The 24,699-nt window shown below is 46.2% G+C and overlaps 1 protein-coding gene across 3 annotated transcripts; it reads left to right on the top strand.

The window, feature by feature from the left end:
- The first annotated feature begins 6,587 nt into the window (after positions 1–6,587).
- On the top strand, positions 6,588–24,105 carry ISLR2 (immunoglobulin superfamily containing leucine rich repeat 2). 3 transcript variants are annotated; one of them, XM_032947275.2, is made up of 2 exons: positions 6,588–6,739; positions 16,977–24,105. In XM_032947275.2, the coding sequence occupies exon 2, from the start codon at positions 16,989–16,991 to the stop codon at positions 19,200–19,202; it is 2,214 nt and encodes a 737-aa protein (XP_032803166.1). In that variant the 5' UTR covers positions 6,588–6,739; positions 16,977–16,988; the 3' UTR covers positions 19,203–24,105. The 3 variants fall into 3 exon arrangements, with proteins under 3 accessions (XP_032803166.1, XP_032803155.1, XP_032803144.1); XM_032947264.2 differs by lacking the exon at positions 6,588–6,739 and adding an exon at positions 13,591–14,488 and having other exon boundaries at positions 16,955–24,105; XM_032947253.2 differs by lacking the exon at positions 6,588–6,739 and adding an exon at positions 13,668–14,488.
- Positions 24,106–24,699: the final 594 nt, after the last annotated feature.

Here is a 24,699-nt window from a genome sequence, read left to right on the forward strand (position 1 = left end):
ACGCGGTAAGACAAGGCTCAGCAGTTCCACTGCTGGATGATTTTTTTTCCGCCCGAGGACGACCGCTTGTGTTGCGATCGAAACGTCGTGATATATTATTTTTTATTTTGTTTTATTTTTCTACCTACGTGACTTTACCGAAAGAACCGAAGAGTACGCGGTAAGACAGTTGGTGAAAGCTATGTCGGAGTGCTTCACTTTATGCAAAGAAGGCGAGTCATGAAATGCGTTTATTGAGTAAAAAAACATGTAGGTCTACATTAACAATATATTATATATAATAATACAAAAAAGGCAACCTTTTGTTAACCCACTGATACATGAAGGCCGTCCAAGTGATAGAGGTTTTCTGATCACACTTCATGCCGGTCAGTGCGGCTTTATGATGGGGAGTGGCCAGGGACCGCATTAAATGTCACTCATTGCTGACTGCGCCAATTATCCACAGGTCTACATGTAGAATGCGAAACATTTCTCGGTAAATCTTGTAATGGGACACGTCTGAGAGAGAGAGAGAGAGCGGGCGTCCACCAAGAAGATGGAGCGATGGAATTAGTTAATGTGCAGGTGCCAGGTGGATTATTACGTTGCAGGATCGTGTGAGGTGACAGCGGCATTCATTCAGCAGTGGATTGAGCATTGCTGATGATTGTGAAATACAGTACTGTACTTCAGTACTCAAATTATACACATTTTTTTAGTAATAATTTTCGATTTAAAGCTTTCGTGACTGCAGGGATTCATATTCTTGGTTCTTTCGGTAAAGTCACGTAGAAGGGAAATAATAAAATAATAAAAATATAAAACAAAAAATTATCACGACGTTTCGATTGCAAAACAAGCAATCATCATCAGGTGTGAAAACCACAGCAAGAATTTTTTTGCTGTGGTTTTTATTATTATTTTATTTCCCTTCTACGTGACTTTACCGAAAGAACCAAGAATATAATAATTTTCTGCCATCTGCTGGGCTAGCTGAACATTTGAAACATTTGTCTAGTGTATAAACAATTTGTATCAAGAAGGGGAAAATAATAACGTCATAAATCATTGTGGTTTTCTTGAAATCAACATAAATTTTCCGGCTCTGTAATAAGATCTTCCCTGCCAAACTGACCAACGTCCATTACTTTACTTGCCTAATATTGACTTTCATCAGAGGGTAAACAGCTGCCTATGGGCCAACACGTTTTGTCCTTCACTCATTCAATCATTGAATAGATGTTTTTTGTTAATATAAAGTCTGATTCATTTGTAAGTGGAAATTCGTTTTCTGCAGATTTCTGTTGGAAAAATGACCAAATCGGTGAAAAGAAATGGTAAATTTGGCAATTTGTCATGCCAGATTGTCAGTGAACACTGCTTTTCTGCCAACAGTTGAATTAAGCCCTATGTATAAAACCTGTTACGGTATCTAAAGCAATAACTGTAGAATAATGTATCACAAAACGTTACATCACCCGTATGCTTGTTTTGTGAGATCAAACTTAACACAAAAAAGGTGTGAAACTATCCTGTTAAAGCGAAATCATGGCATGCAAATTGTTTAATGTAAGTTTCAACATTAATCTGTTCTGTAGCGCATTGTAAATTTAAAAAATGCTAAGTGCAACGTCGTAGCATATCAATCCATAAGGGAAAACAATTTAACGTTTGTAAAAATAATAATATACGATGTAGGTACGACCCATGAATGAAAGCCTCTTGAACTATTTCGGTTATGGCCCGAGGGCTTTCTAATCATACTTCACCACTCTGGTCAGTGTATTCTAGGACTGGTGCAAACCATCACGCATCAAGGCCAGTAAACTAATTACAGAACCTTTGTTAAATGTACAGGTAGCGTCGGTCACTGGGGTTGTTTGATCACACTTCACCACTTTGTCTGGGAATACAACTCGGTGATGGCAGGTTCATCGCGCAGTTGGGGTAACCACTTTGCCATCGCTCCAGCCCGTTAAAGGCAAAGTAAATGACGCCTGACTTATAACGTCGATTGTAAATTGGCTCTAAATAGGCGCGTTGCTCCATTGTGTTGCGTTTACTCTGCTTATATGCCAGGCCTTCCGTGATCACCGGACCGTGGTGTGCTAAAACCAATTGGGCGTACGTCCGCGCATTAAAACGTGGGTGCGTTTCATTGGCGTTGTCGCCGTTCCAGTTAAAATGTTGAAGCTGTTTGAATAGGGCTGCGCTTTGAACATTTCCTTAATTGACTCGACTACTCATCTATTTTGTGGGGGTGCTGTATATTATTCTGAACACGTGACAAGTTCGCCTCTAAAACAACATCATCATCATCAATATTATGTTTTATTACTGTAATGTAATCGGGGGGCCTTCTCTGAAATTGTGTTACTCATGCCACTGCTGGCGAAGTGGTCTCCACGAGAGGGCGCTCTAGTCATAAACATTGATTTTTCTACTGCCCGGGTTTCCCAAACTTCAGTGCTCGCGGAGCCAACACCGCGCCACGTCTTTCCGCGTTTACCAATTTGCTTCCTCACAAACAAATAGCACAAATTGACACGTTCAACGCTGCACGCGCCCGATGATTGTTAACCACGTGCTACGTGACGCGCCAAGCAATTAACGCTGTCTGCGTTGATAGGAGCCGATTACAAATTTAAGAATCAGAATTTATCTGATTTTGATGAGCCCGTGAAGCAATTTTTCACGGATGATTGATACCTCAAGAGTGCGCACGTGTTGCCACGTGCGCGCGTGTTGCCACGTGCGCGCGTGTTGCCACGTGCGCGCGTGTTGCCACGTGCGCGCGTGTTGCCACGTGCGCGCGTGTTGCCACGTGCGCGCGTGTTGCCACGTGCGCGCGTGTTGCCACGCGACGCAGGCAGAGTTAATGTTATAGCGCTTCGTGTTGGACGTGTTTAAAGTACATTCGACGACGTTTCGGGCAATGTCTCTTTTATGTTGCTATTATTTTTACGTGCTATGAAGAAGGGCAATTGCCCGTAACGTCACCTATTATATATCCTTTTTGAGGCAGGGTTATTGGCGAATGTGTTGAGCTATTCACGCCAACTAAGATTCGTTTACAGGATCGAATTTTAAAACTTGCGTGCGTGCTTATATATTTTTAAGCGACAAGCGAATTTAAAACATTGAAACGGGCATCCGCTAGAGGTCGCCAAAGGTGCATAGTTATCATACACGACAACGAGGAAGACTTTTCTCGTGCCAGACCCCCCCATTTTTGACTTGGGAATTCTCTCCTGATTTACCCTCACTGACTCTCGGGACTCTTTTCAAAGAGACAACGAAAGTTTCAAATCAAGATTAGACAACGATAAGTTTGGTAGGAGTTGGCGAGATGTCGCCACGTGCTCTCCAAATTGAATAAATTAGCGGATATTGTTTGAATATAATTTGGCATATGTGGAACATGACGTTGGCAACAACAACAAACAAAAAAGACAAAGATCCCCCGTGTAGCATTAGCATACTGTTTGGGCAAGTGCTATGAAGGCCGGCACGGCACACGAGGGGGTGGGTGGCCAGCACCACGCCCGGCCGCCTTTGTCTCCCCAGTGGCGATGTTTACACACACCGCACAAGGTGAGCAACATGACGTTGGCAAACACGTTATCACAGCATAATACGTATAACTCCAAATAATACACATAACGCCATCACATTGGATTTCTTTATATTTATATTAACGTGGCTTTGCCTTTTGTAAATGAAAATCTTAATTCTCAATGCAAATTCCTTTGCAAGAAAGTAAATAACGCCAACTGTTTTCTATGGATTCCAAAAGTCTCTTTTCACCGGCCTTGGGCCACCTACAGCTGGATGAAGACCTCCCCATGCGTGTCAGTCACAAGGGTTGTTTGACCATACTTCACCACTCTCATTCGTGCGGCTCGATGAACGAAAATTCCAAAGTCAATGTAGTAATAGCAAATAATATTATCTTATCGCCCATAGTCAATCCACTTTCAACGAAGGCTTCCCACACATCTATTTGTTAGGTTTTAAATAACGAATTGTGCAAGTGTTTTGCCTACAGAGCCCCTTACCAACTCCTTCTCCAGACAGATGGATACCAGGGAGACGGAATTCTTCGTGGTTGGCTCATTGGATTCCTGCAGCATAAAAAACATTCGGATTATCTGACTGAACTTCACAATGTCAAGTCCATATTCTTAGTTTTTTCGGTAAAGTCACGTTGAAGGGAAACAACAAAATAATAAAAAAATATATAAAACAATAAAAAAATTCTCACGACGTTTCGACCATAACTCAAACGGTCGTCTTCAGGTGTGTTGGTTTGCATAAATTTATTTTTAAACGGCGCATTTATTTATTTATAAAAAAAAATCGTCTCCCCCCTCCTCTTTTCAGAATATAGATGGTCTAGTCCTAAATAAACTGCCAAATCGTTGCGCGTGGCGCTAACGTTTTTAAATAAATAAATAAATGCGCCGTTTAAAAATAAATTTATGCAAACCAACACACCTGAAGTCGACCGTTTGAGTTATGGTCGAAACGTCGTGAGAATTTTTGTATTTTTTATATATATTTTATTATTTTGTTGTTTCCCTTCAACGTGCCTTTACCGAAAAAACTAAGAATATGAATTACTGCAGTCACGAAAGCTTTAAATCAAAACGTCAAGTCCATCACCCTACAGCTTGGAAACTCCTTGCTGCTTCCTTCGTCCTCCTTGGTCAAAACAAATCTAAGAGTTCACTTGCATGGTGGCCTTTGACACTTACACATCCACATCGTCTCTTGTGATATTCTCATTCTACAATCTCCGTAAGATAGCCAAGGTTCGTCCCCTATCTCTTTTTTTCAAGATGCTGGGATTCTCCGTCATGCCTTTTGTCTCCTCTAGCCTGGATTTCTACAAAGCTGCAGATGGTGCGAAAAGTATCAGCCAGGAGTCTTACGGGAACAACGCACCGTGATCACGTGACGCCATTCCTTTCATGGCTGCCTATAAAGTCACGAATAGTGTACAACGTTGTATGTCTAACCTCACAACAATGGCCTTACATCCTTCACCGATATGCAAACCCCCATAAATAGTTCAAAGTAACCTTAACACATTCGTCAATTACTCTATATGTCTCTTCCTCACGGTCCAGGGCGGTCCAGATGTCTTGTGATCCCCCGTTAAATTCTCTAAAACTTAATATATATTTCAAGTAAGGTTTATTTAAAACAGACATGAATGTGCAAAGGAAAACATATTAGGGGTCAATCTGGAGCACCCGGAAGGTGAGCCAGAGTGAAAGAGTGGCTAAGAGAGGAAGATAATCGCTTAATGGTCCCTGACTTACTTTTTTTTACATAATCCACTTAGTGATGTATTCCTGACCCCATATGCCCCTACATGGCATCTGAGATCCTGTGATTCATGTTCGATTGTTCCTCTTATTCATAAAAAAAAATTCTCCGCTTGGGGGACGCTCTCTCAGCTCTGATGCATCCCTTCTCAACCTTTAGAGTTTTATGGAAAACTAAGGACGGGTTCCTGGGCGGAGTTTGACGTCTATATTTCGGGGGGGGGGGGGGTTCAGGGGTTATCTTTGTCCCTTACATTAGCAATCGCGGGTGCATATAATTTGCTTATTTAAAAAAAAAAATCTGAATTGTAAACTACTACAAATTTATTTATAAATGCGTTCAATTTTGGGCAGCATTGTACATGCCCGTGCCCCGCCCCCAAATTCCGCCCATAGACGAATCGATTATATGTCTAGATTTTCCCTTTAGTTATATTTCATTATATATCCCCAATCTGTTGTTGTGAGTGAAATCACCTTTTTTTTTGGAAAAATTGCATTATTGAACTGTGTATTTTTGTGCGTAAATTGTACTAGTTTCTAGAAATGCTAAAGTTGGTGTTCATGTTTTCTGTGACTGTAAATGTACTACTTGTTGGAGCTTACCCTTGAATGATTGTAACCTCGTAAAGTGCTTTGGGATAATTATCATGATATGGCGCTACATAAAATAAAGTTGAGTTGAACTGAACTGGCTCGCTTGTGCGTTATTCGTGCGGCCCAATGCGGCCAGGAAAAAAAACAATTGACTCTACCGATGATATCGTGGCGTCACGTGACTCATGAATACTTTCCTAATTTAACTCTGTGCCCAGACGCATGCATGCAAACACAACTCGCGAAATACCGTCGACGGTAATCACAAAGCCAGTAAAAAGGGCACTGCCTTCATTACGTTTTCGAATCCACACGGACACGGGGGCGTATCGTGATGAATTACTCACCATCATCATCAGCCATGGTCAATCTACTGCTGAATGAAAAGACCTCCCCCGAGCCGCCACCTCTCACAAATCCTCTGAGATTAATGAACGGGATACGAATACAATTACGGTCTCATGCACGTAAGAAAAAAAACTACAGTTCCAGTAAACACCGGCTTTTCCTCGTTAGCAGAGCACGTGGAATTGACCGGCGAGTAAACTGCCGTGGGGTACATTTGTGCAAAGCGACCCGTGGGCACACGCGATATTGCTTTGGGGCTCCACCCAAAATCTGCATTAATAGGGAGCCACAGCTGGGAGAGGCTCAGAGACAGCGTCGAGGCGAAAACGTGCGGATTGTGGTGGCGGTGGTGGAGATTTTGTGTGTGGTTGTATTGGTGCGTGTGGGTGTGAAGCAAATTCTGCTCGGTTGGACCGTGGTTGGCGTGCCCTGTTCCAACAAGATGCCCTATTTGTCTCGAATTTCACTCCACAGACGAGGTAGGGACATTCTGATGTAGCGAGGGTATTGCATGCGTTGTGGGACCGTGAGAGCTGGTTGGTGTCTGTACTTGAAGACCGCGTTACACTCGTGCATAAAGCGTGGGTCGCAAAACGTGCATTGTATATACAAGACATGTATGTAATTGGTTTACAAACTGTACTGACTTTATTTTTAATGAACATCTGGTTAAATGGTGCTGTGCTTATAACTGCTCCTGAAATAAAATCACAGAAAAAAACATAAGCGACGTGACGTGCAATTGCCCTTCATTTCAGGAGTGCCTAAAATATCGCCCATCTCTCCATTGTGCAGAAGGCCATTTCCCAAAACGTCGTCTGTTATATGCTGCACATTTTTTGTTAAATAGGGCAGCGTTATTGACAAATCGTGTATTTTTTTGTATTAGTTTTTGCGTTTGTGCACCATCTGCCAACGTAGTGGTCGTTTATTTTACCTGTGCTTGGTAAATAACGCGCAAATTCGCAGTTTTGGAGGGTGGTTGCGAGTTCAACTCCCGGTTGAGTCCGACGAGTCGCTCCGTTGTGGGGCGTAACCGTGGAGCGAGACCCACTCCTGGCCTGATGAGAACGTGACATTTCTATCACCGACTGTATGTACTGTATGTTCAACTTCTTTCACACCACACGTAGCCAACCGTACTAATCGGAGGTGTTGGACGGGGGGGGGGGGTGGAAGGACAACAAAGTTTGTCACCAACGGAGATGGGAACCACTCAGTATGTTGGCGTAAGCCACCAGTGAAGGTGGAGGGGCACGCTAAATTATTTGGAAGTTGCTGTGTGTTTAGTTGATTTAAATCACAGTGTTTATGAAGAGGCTATTCTGTCATGCTTCAATGTGTCACTCGTTGTAAGCAAGCTGAACAGCATGCATTATTGAATCCGTTACGTCATGAATACAAACTATGAACGCGTGGAGCATAGTAATAGTTCGATTATCGTGCGCGGCGAACATCGATGGAGAGTGAGTGATATCTAATATCACGGTGGCGAGATGTTAAATATCTCGCCTGGTATGCAGGAGGTCGTGGGTACGACCCAACCCTGGCTCTTATATATTTGGAGATGGCCTGTTCACTCCGTGGTCGCGTGGATATTTTTTTCCGGGTCATCCGGTTTTTCCCTCCACATTTAGAAACATGCGTTTCGAGTATTTGTCCGCTGTGGATTCGCACATGATGAGCAAATTCGTTGGGCTATCATTTGTGACGGCCAGGTTGCTTCTGAAAAACAGCTATATAGCTCACCGGGCCCTGGTGAAATGATTTAGTTTTAATAGTAATAGAATTCGCACTAAATGTTTGTCAAGGGAATCGCGATTGGTAAAAGACATTATGCAATCGTGCTGGTCGAGACTAACGACGGGATGTAATAAAACGGGGGGGGGGAGGTGGTGTGGGGTTAAAACGCGCCCTGGAAGAACGTTCCCATCCTTGGAGATGTGGCGATTTAAAGGCTCGCATGCAGGTGCCGGATGGATTGTTGCATTGCTAGACCGTGCGAGATAACGCCGGCTTACGAAGACCTTCGTCCAGCAGTAGATGGATCATGGCTCGTGCACATATTTACACACAGCTCCGCAGTGCGTACAATCGGGAAGTATTTATTGTGGACTTAATTTGAAGAATAACAATGCTTTGTGGTTTGAGTATATACGCAATACATACACCGTATGACGGCGTAAGCTCTATGCTATGCTTGAGCGCCACAATGTCACGTCCCGCACTCGTTTCGCCTGCATGGATTATACGCCCTACTTATTCGGGGTGTATATAATGGACCCAGCCCTCGATTATTGGTTTATCGATAATGATTACACACTCTTACGATGCATATGTTCGAAACGCGTAATAATAATTATACATTTTTTTAATACATTGCAATTTTATAAAGTGTTAGAATGTGCGCTATTCGATGCGTATGTCTGGACGGATGAGGCTGAAGGTACCGTCTCAGCATCGAGGTCAATGCCGCACCATAGGCGCTAGAAGATCCACCATTATTCTATAACTGTATTGGCCGCTACAAACATCATCTATACCATAGTCGACAAGACCAAGCCTATACTTGAATTATCGCTTGTTAAATTACTAACAATATAACCGTTCTTGAAGGAGAAATGCGCTTCTTTGTTGTTGGAAACACATTTTTGGAAGAAAAAAAATGCATCTCGGAATGAGCTAAACTATTTTCAACAACATTTTTATTTTACCAGGTAAGTCCCACTGAGCTATATATCTCATTTTCAGAAGCAACCTGGCCACAAATGATAGCTCAACAAAGTGGCTCATCTTGAGGAAATTTTTAGCAGCCAAATACTCTAAACGCACGTTTCTAAACGTGGAGGGGAAAAAACCGTAGGACCCGGGTAAAAATCCACGCGACCACGGAGAGAGAGAGACACGCAAACTCCAAATATTCAGCAGCAGGCGTCGTCAGGGTCGGGATCGAACCAACGACCTGCTGAATACCAGGGCGAGGAAGTGAACATCTCCCAGCCACCGTGGCGCACCCCCTTTTAAGCGATGCGAATCGGGAGCGCATGCAAATGACGGTGCGTGAGTGGGCTGGGGCAGGGCACGGCTAGAAAGGATGACGACGGATGGGGGAGACCCGTGACGGGGAGGATGGTAGTCAAGCGAGAACGTGGCCGAGGAGGACACGAGGGCCGCGGGAAGCGACGGGACGAGCTCGCGTGCAGTTCGGAGTGCGAGATGGATGATGGCATCGCGCTGTTGAAGGATGGCGACGGCGTGCGGGAGTGGGGTGGTGGGTGGTGGGGAATCTTTATCCGGCAGTTTGACGGGACCACGTTTATGCTCCTTTTCTTTAATCCAGTAAATCCTCGCAGTCACGAGGCTCGTTCCATCTTTAGTCCGACGCGATAGCGCCTCATGCTACAAATAACACGACGCGTGTTAACATTGACGTATGACTTGTGCAATACGCAGCATTTGCCGAGCTTGCGGAGACTTAAAGGAGCAACATTAAATCGCAGTCACCTCTCAAACCCGTTTGGAATACTTAAATGCATCTCTCCAACTTCTCATTTGCACTGCCAGAACCAGATGGGACTTGATGCGCGTGTCGGCGTCGTATCTCGGAAGCGAAGCAGATCTGAGTTTCGTTAGAACTTGGATGAGAGAGTGCTTCAATGAGTTGTAGGCTTGGGCTAAGGTGTGGCCAGGTGGCGGTAGTCGAGCCATATGCTCGCCGATCTATCTGTGCGGATGTTTGAGTGTGCCCTCAGTGGATTCACCTGGACGTAAAGCCGAACATGAATGGAATTGGCCTAACGTCACAATTCGGGACCCTCCTTAAAAAAAGGCTTCTTGCTCGGCGAGGCTTGCCGGATAAAATCCATTCTAAAGTAAGTATTTGTACGTACTTTCGAAGCGCTGTGCAGGCAACGTCCTATGGTGACGAATTTATCGGCCACTTAACCTGCGTGTGATGCTACCATGGTGTGATTGGTTAACACACTGGGCTTGTGATCCGGAGGTCGCCGGTTCGATCTCCCGCTGCTGCAGTTTAAACAATGAGCGAGTTCCTTTTTATTTCTCGCCACCTTTGTCCCGCCCAGTAGCATCAATGGGTAGTACACCAGAGTCGATCGCCAGGTCGCGTGTGGGTACTCCAACCTCTTCGTGGGCGTCCGGATAACGTGGAAGAATAGGTCGCTAAATGGCTCGAGAGTTCCATCTAAAGTGGAGGCTCTTCTGCCAGCAATGATATTAACAGGTTATTGCAGGGCTTCGCCTTTGCCCGCCTGCATGCACAAGAGTGCCTGGGCGCCTACCGGGTGATGTAAAAACAAGCGCCCGTGTGAAATAGACCTGAGCACGTGACGCGCAGCTTATCGCTACAGCACCTCCTGTATCACAATTCTAGATTTGAAGCTTTCGTGACTGCAAGGATTTATACTCTTTGGTTTTTTCGGTAAAATCACGTAGGTAAAATAAATAAATAAATGGAAACTAACATTTAGTTTTCATTTATCCTGTATCCCAATGGCTCACGACCAGACTCTATGAAATGAACAGCCACTGTAAGGATAAATGAAAATGAAAATTTAGTTTTAATTTATCCTGTATCACAATGGCTCACGACCAGACTCTATGAATTGAACAGCCACTGCAAGTTTTTTTTTATGTCTATTGGACGTCGTTGTTCTGCCCCCGTCTCGCGCAGATTCGCTTTGCAGTCCGTGATCGCTGGAGCAGTTGCATACCCTTAACGCGAAATGTCGGTGCCCGTGTGCTTTAGGCGGTAGGCCTATGCATATGTCAATTGTCCCATCCATTTTTTAAATATTTTATTTATCAAATCGTTAAGTTGTCTGTCCCCGATTTATTTAGACCCACGTCATCGTCAGTGGTCTGTGTGAAAGAGGGTGAGCGCGCGCGTATGTGTATTTGTGTGTTCTTGACTTGATGTAAACGTGTATATGGTTTATGGCTGAGCAAATGGATTTCCAGCGATGGCAAATTTATCTGCATATCACCGCTGAATACGGAATGGGGCGCTTTTGAGGAAGCGTGCTATAAGCGCCGGTTTTAACATCAAGTGGGGTTTATGGAGAGGAAATGACGTGAATTTTCATGCCCTTTTTATTTATTACATATAGTTTTGGTACAGGATGCATATGACGTGAATTCGCGAAGTGCATTGTATTACACATCGACTTAATGGCACAGAAAACGCTAAGGTGGTTGGCAAAGGTGCAGCCCTGCAACTGCACGCGAATGCCGCTGCTGGAGAAAGAACCTCCCACGAGTGAGCTGTAGAGAGCACCTCGATGAGGTGAAGTATGCCTACAAACAAACAAACAAAGAGAAATCTCACAGAGCCGACATGACGAGGAGAGACATTTAATCCAGCAGTGGATTGACACGCGTCACTAAACACAAACATGTGGTATGTAAAGAATGACAGTGTACCGTGACGACGGCGCTTAATTAAAAGTGCATTGTGTTTTGGAAGACAAAATCGCTGTTCCGTCATGGGAGACGTGAAGGGAGTCACAGTTCACGAATTTTGGCAACCTCAACGCACTGTTAATGCCGATAATTATTTGTTCCCGATGACCTTTAACCATTTGAGGCCCATTGGCATTTTTCTCCTCCCAAAGTAACTTGGTTAGTGCACAGTTACATAGCACGGCCATGCCTTTGTCTCATTTGGTTGCGAATAATGTTCTCATTCGATTTTGCAATTGAGATATGCGTAAAATTGCTACTTTATACGTTTTTTTTCTATGACGTCGTCAGACTGAGCATCAACTCGATATGAGACGTGCCGGCGTGCCTCGTTGTTGCTCGTAATTGGGACGGGGTCGGTTGTGGGAATTAACTGCGTCTGAACTGGCTCGCCACTTAAAGAGTGTTACGATTAAATTTTGCTTTAAAGCTGTCGTGACTGCAGGGATTCATATTCTTGGTGCTTTCGGTAAAGTCACGTAGAAGGGAAACAATAAAATAATAATTCAATATATATAGAACAATAAAATTCTCACGACGTTTCGACTGCAACACAAGCAATCATCATCAAGCAATCATCATCATGATTGCTTGTGTTGCAGTCGAAAAGTTGTGAGAATTTTATTGTTTTATATATTTATATTTTTATTTAATTATTTATTGTTTCCCTTCTACGTGACTTTACCGAAAGAACCAAGAATAGTGTTACGATTGTTTTGGCTACATCAACACAGCGTTATATAACCATCCAATAATGGCAGCTTCAAGAGAGAAGATAACGTTGCTGGGTCACGGCAGACGTGGTCACCTCCTTCATGAAAGGAAAATGAAAAACAATCCGCAATGTGACTGCTGCGGTCACCAGAGATAGACCATCAATCCCACGATCCAGCACTGCCCGCGACTCCGATTGAATGCCATTAAATACCTCGAAAATACACGCGCGAAATGTAGCTAAGTTTCACCCTCCTATAGGAAAGGAAGGAATATATGGCGAAATATCGGGAAAAGGATTTCTACAAAGGCGCAACCAAAGCCGGACATCCTCACTTTGGGATGCAAGCGACTGCGACAACGCTGCGTGTTAAACATTTATATAGATAGCCGCGTTGCCTTCAATCATTACTTCTTTCTATCAGAGTGTGAGTGCTTTAAAATAACAGTTGCGCAACGTTGATCACGCGGCGTGTTTCTGTACTCAATCCTTAATGTGCATCCAAATTACACCGTCGACTGGGAATGTTGTACATAATCGAGTAACCCAGGGGCGATTAGGTACTTGGCCTCTGATGTAATTGGCAAGAGTAGAGAGCATCGTGTTATGGGTGGTGTATAAAGAAAACATTTACACTTTCTTCTTACTATATTTAGTCCCATCGCTGTCGTTCGGCGTGTGAATAGCAGCACTAATGTAGTAATCCAGTGCAAATGGTATCCAGTGTGTGTTTGTAAAAGTTGCCTGAGCTAAAATTATGGCCATTTGCCAAAGTGCCATTTAAGCAACTGTGGCTTCCGATGGTGTTTAGAGACGGCAGATAATGACCGATTAAACTTAATATCATAATCGTGGTACTTATTGCAAACACTAACCGTTATTTATGTTGTATAAAGCTGGGATAACGTGTGGATTGAATAACGCTGGAACGAAGCCGTTGCACTTGTGTTAAATTGAAGAACCATTCCTTGTGGTAAATTTTCATTGGCTAAACTATATAGTCGGAAAATGTGAGACTATTAATACGTTCTTCATTACAATACATGTATTTAATAATGAACTATAAACGGCTTTCAAAATGCGAACCGCCAGTGCGTGAGAATTGAAAGAAAAACACGTAATAATCTCTAACCGTGTCGGGTAGGGAAAAGGTTCATGGTTACGCTTAGAATACAAATATTCACCTATCTAGGAAAGCCTCACCATCGACTCCAAGGGGGGGGGGGGGAACGCCCCGAAATCCAAACAAATAGGTCTGCCCTCCGCTGGTCGTACTGTCTTCTACGGGGCACCTGGAGGCAGGTAGCTTGCCGCGTATACAATGATCTTTGTGTGATCCACCAACCCCCCGATAGAGAACGCGCGCACCACCACCACGCCCGTTTTAGGAATCGGTGTTGGGACGCCCGATCGCTTGGTGAATGAAAGCACAGCGATCTAAATTACGTAATAGTACGTGCCATAATGTATCTGTGCGCGATACTTGGTGCGCATTATAGCTCGAGGACGTCCCTGGCTTTGTCGTTACTCGTGGTTGTTGCAGCGCGACCCGCAGCCGTAACGCCGCTCGTCAACCTGTAGATCGCGCCGCGCTGTTCGCCGTCAAATTCTCATTCCGACCGCCAAATGTGCGTGCGGAAGCGTGGCGCTCAACATGCGGGCAGAGGCTCTCAACTCGTCGTCCTGCACGCCCACCCACATCACCGCACCTCCTCCTCCTCTCCCTCCTCCTCCTGCAGTGCCGCCACCCCCTCCTCTGCCTTCCCCTCCTTCTATGAGCTTCTTTTGAGGGAAGACAGCCCCGCGTAGCCTGGAGCCCCCTTCGTTGAAATAAAGAAAACTAAATGAAAAAATACAAATAAATAAAATCTGCCGACACTTACGGAATGTTTTAGGATTGGGGTAAAACGCGTGTGATTGCTGATTCGGAAATCGATCGCGTGCTTCTCGTTTGAAGTGAATAAGCAGCAAGTCATGAGCTGCTCTGACAACAACTGATCGGTTCCTGTGGTCGAGGTTCTGCGCAGTCGAGGTAAGAATCATGGGAAACGCCCGACCACATTTATTTACCCACCCTGATTTCTACGATAATAAGTTTGGACAATCTCGTCCGCAGCCAAGTATACGTTGCACTTGCGTGCATTAAGGCAGTCGCGCGTTGATTCATGCAGTCATCTGTGTGTTTTATTAGGTTAACGCTTAATCTCTAAAGGTGGTCATCACCCAGCATCTATGCGAGTCGCGTAAGCCACGTCTCAAAGCGCTTGTATAAACGTTGTGTGCACTGATTGTGACTATATACTTTATATCGCTTCTCGCATGATCTTGGCTCAACAGCTCGTCGTGTGCAATTTGCGGAGCTCCTCCAGCTTCTACGTAACAACAAGAATCGAGCATTTGTGTGTTTTTTATATATATAAATGTGCACTTAAAGATGTCTGTTTGTGGAGAATGAAGCATGCGCTCAGATACGGTGTCGGATGTCGACAGATTGTGTAGCGCACAGCCAACGTTGCGACCACGGACAATTTGCCTCCGCGCGTTGACAGCTTTGCAATGTGACATTCGTTTTGCAAACGTTTTCACATCGGGGCTGAGGGCGACGCGGGGTGGGGGGGGGGGTGGATGAATTTTACAAGAAGACGTAAAAGGCAATGTTACGCATAAACATGTTTGCTATTATTTAAAATGTGTGTTTTTGTTATCTAATAATAGTTGGATAGTAAGGCGTGGCTTTAGCAGCGATGCTGATTACGTAACGTCAGCACCATGGACAGCGACAGGGTGCTGAACCATATAGTACGAGCTTCCATAAATGTGGTGCTTTATTTCCAACCAAATAAACGATATTAATTCGTAAAAATGCTTAAGCCAAAACCGCTTTTTCCGAAATACATTAAAAGTAATTCCATAACGTTATGATGTCATGAACTGACCTCGGGAGCATCATATTACGTTTCGTATTGCACTGCCCTTAAACCATATCCCCTCTATACACAGGATTTGAGTTATTGCAAACGAATATTGTAATTAACTAATTTAATATGTGCAAATGAAAGTTAATTGCATACGCTTTAAATAGATCTCTGTGCAAGTGAAAGACAGTCGCTTTTGAAACAGAACACATAACGTCTATGAATGTTACCTTTTACACATTGGCCACGCTGGACTTCATTAGAATAGCCGCAAATACAATATGCGTCGCATTGCACACAAAAAAACAAGTGTTGTCCTGCATGCAAGTCGTAGCCAATTTTACCTTTCTCTCTTTTTTATGGTGAAAACTGCAGATGTGACGATTTATCAATAGAATTGACCAAATCGGCAAGGCGAAGCGATTCGGCCGTTTTTTTGAACGTGCCAATGTACCACCCTCGTTGCATCAAGAATCCAGAGTTGTGAGATGCATTTAGACGCCGTTATAGATATAAAAAACACTGTACTTTATTTCTGAGCTTTAGTTAGTCGCTTTAACCAAAATGCGGTGATCTTTGGCAAATAAATACGCGTATGGAATGCGGATTCTATACGCGTATGGATCTATAACGTGTTAGCTGCTTGAAAAAGTAAAATATTGCACGTTCTTTTTCATGTTTTTGTTTCGTCGTCTATGATGTTTCTGCAAAAAAAAAAACATCGAAATTTAAGACGCGCATTCCGAACAAATTTAACGCATTCCATTTTGGATAATTTCTCGACTGCTAAGTAACATTTCACATAGTTTTTTGTTATTTTTTTCCTCGTAAATAATTATTTTTTTTTAGAATGAAATGTTTAAAACTCAACAACTTTCCGAATGCTCAAGGCTCACGCTTGTTCAGGCTGGCGTACGAGAGACGGTGAGCTTTGGATCTCTCCGCGCCTCTGAATTATCGATGGAACATTGCATCCGATTCGTGAAATATGCGTGCGCTATGAATTGTGTGTTTATTTAAATTGGGCTATTAAAATACACGCTAATGTAAGGCTCGCCGTAATTACGCCACGTTTAACATGATAAGTGAAACCCCATGTAAGACTTATGTAATAAACACCAACGTTATTATACAATTTAAGGCTATATTACTTATCTTAATAAGTAAAATAATTATTCAAGTATAATAATATAATTGTACAATGTTTCAATTCAGTAATGCACGAAGGCATCTTCCCCATTTAGCGTCGGTCACAGAGGTTGTTTGACCATACTTGACCACGTTGCTTAGTGCCTGTTCATGAATCGGGGGTAAGGGGGGTCTCCAGATCCGATTCAACCATCACTGGCCGCTGGTATTAGCCGCGGACAGGAATCAACCTCAGGTGGTCAAGTTCGTGGGCGTAGTGCGTTAAGCGCTGCGCCACCGGTCCACGAATTCAAGTACTGCATATTGTCTTGCAAATAGAGTAACGACTTCATCATTAACGTGCGTGCGTTCCGGCTCTAAAATGTAATTGTTATCTTTGTCTATAAAGACATGTTACGAGTGTTAAACAGCACGCGTTGTGCGCGGTGTGTAAGTGCCGTGTTTTGTGGTTTGTAGAGCGCAAACAAGATGGTGCGAGTGCGCCTGATCCTCCTGGTCTTGGGCTGCATCGCCTCGCTGCGCTCGGCCACCGCTTGCCCGGAGCCCTGCAAATGCCTGGACAAGTTCGTGCACCAAATCGCCAACTGCGCCTACAAGCAGCTGGAGACGGTGCCCAAGGGGCTGCCCGCGAACATAACCTCGCTCAGCTTATCCGCGAACCGCCTGCGTAGCCTATCCCGAGACGCCTTCGAGGAGATTCCGCTCATGAGTTCCCTGTGGCTGTCCCACAACGAGCTGGTGAGCATTGAGAAGGGTACCCTGGCCGGCCTGGTACAGCTGCGCAACCTCGATCTGAGCAACAACCAGCTGGCCGACTTCTCGTGGGAGGACTTGCGCAACCTGACGGCGCTCCAGGTGCTCAAGCTGAACAACAACAATCTGGTGCGCCTTCCTCGAGACGCATTCGAGACGCTGACCGACCTGCGATCGCTGCGTCTCCACCACAACCTCTTCGCCACCATCGAGGAAGGCACCTTTGAGAACTTGCACGCCCTCTCGCACCTCCTTCTCTACGAGAACCCTCTGCGGTGCTCGTGCAAGGCGCGCTGGCTTCCGGCGTGGCTCAACACCACCTCGATCGACATCCCCAGCAAGGAGAATATCGCGTGCGCCGAGCCGGACGAGCTGAAGGGGCAAGCCGTGCAGCAGATGCCCGACGTCGAGTGCGTGGCTCCCACAGTGCGGCTCTCCAGCAGCCCGGACGTGCGCGAGACTCGGCTCTACTCTGACTTCGCGGTGGTCCTCGATTGCCAGGCCGATGGCCTCCCCGCGCCCACCGTCTCGTGGAAGCTGCGCAAGGAAGGTGGCGAAATCGACCTGGGGGTCTTCGACGAGGAAAAGGTCCCCGAGGAAGCGGTCGTCGAGACCAACGACGTGCTGGACAAGCGAGTGATGGCCTTCAGGAACGGGACGCTGGTCATCCCACAGTTGAGCGAGAGCGAGGAAGGCGCCTACACCTGCGTGGCGACCAACGACATGGGGGAGAGCTCGGCGAGCGCTCGGATCACGCTGGCGAAGCGCGGCGGCTATGAGCGCGGCAAGGCCAAAGTCAACCCGCTCCTCGTCCCGGGAACGTCGAAGAAACGGAAGTATGCCTCGTCTCAAGCGAGCATCACCGACAAGAAAGGCGCCGGGAAGGATCGCGCCGGCGGCTTCGTCGAGAGGAACGACGTGTCCGTCCACGATGACAGCGACGACGATTACGACTACAACGAACACGGCGCGCCCTTCCCGACCCCGGTGAACACGGCGTGCGCGCTCAAGCACGCGGGGGGTTCCTCGCTCGAGCAGGCGCTGAATGGGACCCCCGTGCCGGCGCTCGGCTACGAGCAGCGGCACCGCTTCGAGTTCGGGGTGATCGCCCTCGAGGTGTCCGACACGGACGCGCGTGTTCAGCTCACCCCGGTGCCGCGCGGAGGCGACACCAAGCGCGCGCTGCCTGTGCGCCAGGGCGACAGGGGGTGGTCGGCCCTCAAGCAACAGCAGCAACAGCAGCAACAGCAGCAGCAACAGGCGAACGGCAACCTGGGTGCCGCTGCGAAATTCGAGATGATGTACCTGTGCACGGGCGACGCGCCTGACTCTTCGCCCGTGCAGTGGTCGCTGGTGCAGAGCGAGGTGCACTTCTACCGCTTCCACGGCCTCAAGCCCGGCACGCAGTACACGCTGTGCCTGAGTCATGCCGGCCAGTCGTGCGAAGTGCAGGTGCCATTCGAGACGCGCAAGCGCATCCCGTCGCTGCTCATCATGGTGGTGGTGAGCTCCTTCCTGCTGGGCCTCGCCACCATCCCGCTGCTGGGCGCCGCCTGCTGCCACCTGGTCTACCAGTACCGCGCCAAGACCTACAAGCCCATGGAGAAGCCGTCGCAGCAGCAGCAGCAGCAGGAGAAGACGGGCAACGGAGGCGGCGTGGCGCAGCCGGCCGCGCGGGTGGTCCCCGGCGACCAGCGGGTTGTGCACTGCGCGCAGCGGGACTCGATGTGCGACTCGATCGGTGAAGTGGGCGACCACGCGAGCCTACAGCCCAGCGAGGAGGAGGCGTCCATCCCGCCCGCGGGGTGCAAGGACGACGCGGCCCAGTTCGACCTCGAGTCGGAGTGCAGCGATCGCCTTCCGCTGGGCGCCGAGGCCGTGAATATCGCGCAGGAGATCAACGGCAACTACAAGCACCCGGCTCGCTGAGACGCGAGAGCCGACTCGGTGGCGTAGCGCGGTTGGGCATTGGGGCCGTGGTGGGGGGGGAGCCCTCTGTTCAATATTTACCCCTCGTTAATCCGACGCATGGGCCCCTCCGCCCCTCCACTCATAGGGCCCGTGTGCAGTTGCACCGCCGGCACACTCGACGGTAGCTACGCCGCTGAGCCGACCGTCTCCGCTCTGGTTCCCATCTGTTCTTGTTTAAGATCGCGCCAATGATATTTTTAAGCAAACAAACATTTTTTTTTTATTTGAAGCTTTCGTGACTGCAGGAATCCATACTCTCTGGTTCTTTCGGTAAAGTCACGTAGACGGACGCTTGTGTTGCGACCGAAACGTCGTGTTTTATTTCATTTCATTATATATTTAATATCTACGTGATTTTACCGAAAGAACCAGAGAGTATTAAACACTTCTTTGTTTGTGTCCTTTACGAAATTCAAATTAAGATACACACACACATATATATACCACATACTTGGGCGCTGTTTACTTTATCAATCGGCTTTGCTATGTGTCTCAAAAGGTGACAATAATTCGAGTGTACGTAACGGCTGTACACCCCCCCCCCCCCCCCCATCCCATATCAACCAGACGGAAATAAAACACCAAGCAAAGCGCGACGCGACACATCGCACACACTCGGGTGCATCGAGGCGACATCACGCGTTTCAATTCGTAGTCCACTTCAATTTGAATAAATGTACGGTAAAGCCCTCTGCCAATTCACTTCTGGGTGAGCGGGTCCAGGACCGGTTCCGCTAACGCTCGTCATCGATGTCGTTAAGAGGTGGTCGAGAATCGACCTCTGGAGGTCGAGTTAACAGCGCTGCGCGCTAACCAAACCATTGCGCCACCGCTCCATCCAAACGCATTTTTATTGAAGGGTATACGTTATAGCCTAGTTATAAGAGGTGTAGGCTACAGTAAAAAAAAAAACTCATAGGTTGATGCTGAGTTCTTGACCTGTTTTTAAAGAGTACTTGTGGTCTGGCTGGGTTGTGTGCATTGGGGCACAATACGCCTCTCGTTGCATGTCGATCACGACCCAATCGGGACACGCACTGATCACTTTACCTGCCATAAAGAACAGCACAGTTCTTCGCCAGTTTGCTACGCGTGGCAGTCATGTCGCCAAAGCGTCCGTGTGTTTTTTTACTACTTCCATGAGACTTCAGTTTTTAGTTGTTTTGTTCAATGACACATATTTCTGTGTTTTTGCCACTGTATTTTCCAGCGGATGTGACGGAACATATTTGTTGTTGAACTTCTTTCGCACCGTACGTAGCCAAACTTCCACCGTACGTAGGTGCGATGGAAGGACAACAAACCGAACCTAAACAGCAGTTCAAAAGAAATGAGTTTTCAATCTCGATCATTTGAAAGTGCACAGCTCCAGTGGCTTCCTCATATCGGAAGGAAGAGCGTTCCAGACGGCCGCAGAAGCGCATCTGAAAGCGCGAAATGCCGTGGCCGTCTTTTCAACGCTCCCTGTGTAGTAAAGTGCGCGCGGCTGTCATTTGGAAATATTTAATTCATCATGGAATATTTTTCGCCCCCCCCCCTACTACTACAACCCTTCAATTACCTCGACAACAGAGCGGAGGGGAGAGGGTGGGGGGTTATTTTCCAGAGCACAGCCCCGGTTGAAATGAATCCCTTGATCTGTAACGTAGCTTAACGCTGTGGCTTTAGCGATGTACGCAACGTAGTCTCGGATTGACATTCGTGAAACACTCAACACAGGGTTGACTGACGTTGCTTGTTTCGAATTGCGCTGTGCTATAGATGTCATCAGTCTTTCGGTTAAAGTACGTGGCTCTGTGCATTCAAGGCAGATTATATATACAGTATATATAAAAAAACAACAGTTCAGTGTCATGTGTTTTTTTCAATGAGCACTTTCGATGCCTTGACAAGCTCTAGTGAACAACATGCTATGTGAAGCATAACATTGAGAAAAAATGTACGATAACGTCAGTCTATAAACATTTGTACTAGTTCGTTAGACACGTTTGTCTCTCGTGTGTATTTTACTGTGTGTGTGTTTTTAATTTAAACAAAAACAAACTAAAAAATGTAAACTAAATCAGTCGTAAAATTTGTGCGTGGGTTTTTTTTTAATCAAACTAAGGGCCAGGATCGATGATTTTCCAAGTTTTATTATTACGATGGATTTCATGTGATGGCAAAAATCCGGTTCGACTCAAGGTTTTTTTAATCTCTTTCCCCGTCTGCGTATGAGTACGTACTTGGGATCCGAGGCACATCAGAGGTGCAACAACAGCTCGCTTGAGTTGAACACGTAGCAGGATTTCGCGACCAATATTATTCATAATAAAGGCTTTTGGGTAGATCGCATAAGTATAAATGTGTCGAAACCCTCCACCACCCGGCACAGCCAATTTAGTAAGGGATTTGTCACGTAAACAATACGCCAAATAGTAACGTCGTTTTGTCTACGTGACAGATCCCTTAGTAATTTGGTTGTCGGGTGGTGGAGGGTTTCGACACTTTTACTTACGAGATCTAACCCAAAAACATTTATTATGAGCTCGCTTGAGGTGAACCTTTTTTTTTACAAACCTGTACATACAGTTGTAATCCACAGCTTTGTACATCCGTACGCGTGCGACGACTCTCGCCATTCGTAAGGCTCTGCCTTTTCAGGAGGGAGAAGACATTGCAAACGACAAAAAAGGGGTCAAGGTTCAGCCATAAGCGGAGTTTGACTTCTATATTTGGGGGGAAGGGGGGGGGGGTTCGCTTTGTCCATCACAATATGAATCGCGGGTGCATATAATTGCTTTTTAATCTTAATTGTAAACTACTGAATATAAATTCCTAAAGGCGTCAAGTTTAGGTGGGGTGGTTGCCCCCTCCCCGCCCCCGACGCCCATCCTCCGTGCCCCCCACTCCACAAACTGCACCCGTGGCCGTTCTTCTCGCGACACTGCTGGCGGAAGGGCCGCTCGAGTCGAAACGGGTCACAGCAGCAGCAGCAGCAGCGGCAGCAGTTCGGCGTGACCGGCAGCAGGTCGCGTGTATCGTGGCCGGGTGTGGGTTCTTCCAACCTCGTCCACGACGGTGCTCGCCTGACCAGCGTGGCAGAGTGGGGCAACTCCCCTCTAGAGCTCGGTGGTTCTCCTTAACCTGCGGTGCACGCACCCACTGAGGGTGCGAGATAACCTTTCTGGGGGTGCCATGCATGGGCAGATTTTTTTCTTTTAGAAGGTAAATAATCGAAAACACAGTGAGCACGGGCACGTAAGTACAACTACTTTGTTTCATAAATTCTATGTATTTATTAACATTATATAAAAAATAATGTTTACGATTAAGAACCCAAAGGGCTGCAAGGCTGCACGAAAGGTTAAGAACCATTAAGTGACGAGGGAGCGCTCTCAAATTTCCGCCGGAGTCGAGAGGAAGAAGCGGAGAGGGAGGAGGTATTTGACCTACTCTTCCAAGGCTGGTCAGACAACGTCTTGAACGAGGTGGAAGTAAAACCCTGACTTAAAGCTTTCGTGACTGCACGAATTCATATTCTTTGGGTCTTTCGGTAAAGTCACGTAGATGGAAACGTCATAGTTTTTAGTTATTTTTTTGAACCTATCTACGTGACTTTACCGAAAGACCCAAAGAATACGAGGTGGAAGTAACCACAAACCATCGCCCCCCCTCCCCCCCCCCCCCCAATACACACGACCTGCTGGCCAACTCCACGTGTACACTGTGAGGTGGACACAGGGGCACATTTGGCACACGTGGCTGTGCCAGGCGTGGTGGGTGATGCAACGCGCGCCTGCGGTGTCGCGTGAGAATGATGTCCAGTCGAAGGCAGCACAGCCAGCAGGGTTATCAACTCCCTCGCCCTAGAATGCCGTGCGGCTCACCGGTGTTCATTGACCACGCTGCACGGTTGCGGCTTGGTCGAATGCAGTTCCAAAGAGAAGTGATTTCGCTGCACTGCCTTTCGGCTGTCCGCAACGCATCCAAGCACCTCACCTGGTTTTAATTCCTGATCGGAATGTGCATCTTTAATTCAGACCGCTCCCATCATTCGATTTGATCGCCCGTTCCAAGCACTGTTCAGAACTCAAGCCCGGGTTCGCTTTGAATATCTGATGGCAATCGTCGCATTCCACGTGATGTTGTTTTTTTTGTCGTCAGCTTTTTGTAGGATAATTCAGCAATTCGCGAATCGCTCGACGCCAATTCTGACCCCGGTACTCTCTGCTGCCGAGGCCTTCACAAGCTCCGCCAGCCTTCATGAGCAAACACCGTTCAGCTACGACTTGCTTTAAACAGGCCCGATGAAATATTTTTTTTTTGGTAGATATTTTAAATATTGACGATACGCGTGTGTATGTGTAGTCTTCACTTTTAGACGCCTCGATGTCCGTGATGTTACCTTGTCTTTTGTACAAAGTGCAAATAAACGCGTAAAATGAAACGTTCTTTTTTTTTAAACATGAAATCCATGGTAATATTTGTTCAAATGCAACACGTTTGGGTGTTGTGTTCAGGCAAGGCAGTGGTATATGTACTTTGTAACTGATGTGCGTGTGTGCACGTCTGGTTATGCACCGTGTGTGTGTTTTGGTCCATGCAATGTTTAGTGCATGCATATGTCCATAAGCAACGGAGAGCAACTCAACTTTAAGTGGTAATAAAACAAAGCGAAGTTGATTTTCTATTCATCCTGTTTCATTTTTATTACATTGTCAGCGTGTGCATTTTTAAACGTAGATCGATAAACAGATGTGAATACATTCATCAACAAAATATAAATATGACGGTGCATTGTTCTTCGTTTTATATTCATGTTTTCTGATGGCAATTTCTATAGCTGAATTGAAATAAAGTACAGTATATGTACCCCTAATGGTTCAGCAAGTGAGTATTGCATGCAATGCTGGTTCGTCTCATTAGTGTTACGTTGCTCACATTGCACAATTACAATGTCTGGATGATCTGAGAGTGTTAGGGATTTCGTTGTTTAGCAAAAACTCAGATTTTTTTTTCCAATTCTTTTGTAAGATTGCTAATGAACGCTCACTACCAGCATGGCACAGACATATTTTTACAAGTACAGTATCGTTAATGCTAAGCACAGTTTAGTGCCAAGTATTGCACTGCATTTACAATCTGTGACTTGGTGTGGCAATGTATTGTGTCTGGCGTGGGGGAGGGGGGGGGTGCAGTGGTTAGCGCACTGCGCTATGAACCTGGCGAAACCAAGTTCAATTGCTGTTCACAGTCAACGTTGGTGATGAATATCTGCAACAGATCCTGGGCCTCCCGTAGGTCGACTCAGCCTTAAATGAGTAGCTGGTCTGGTGTGTAAACAGCGCTGGGGTAGACAAAGGCAGCCGGGCGTGGTGCTGGCCACCCAACCCCTCGTGTGCCGTACTGGCCTGAATAGGTGCTCGCTAACTACAGTGAAAGGAGAGTAGCTTTCATACTCTTTGTTTTTTTT

This window comes from Petromyzon marinus, chromosome 1 (genome assembly GCF_048934315.1).
Source record: "Petromyzon marinus isolate PM22_M1 ecotype Great Lakes invasive population chromosome 1, UKy_Petmar_22M1.pri1.0, whole genome shotgun sequence".
In the NCBI taxonomy this organism is placed as follows: domain Eukaryota; kingdom Metazoa; phylum Chordata; class Hyperoartia; order Petromyzontiformes; family Petromyzontidae; genus Petromyzon; species Petromyzon marinus.

What these genes read in the sequence shown, in the direction of transcription:
- ISLR2 (XM_032947275.2), top strand. Translation starts at nt 16,989, where the DNA reads ATGGTGCGAGTGCGCCTGATCCTCCTGGTCTTGGGCTGCATCGCCTCG.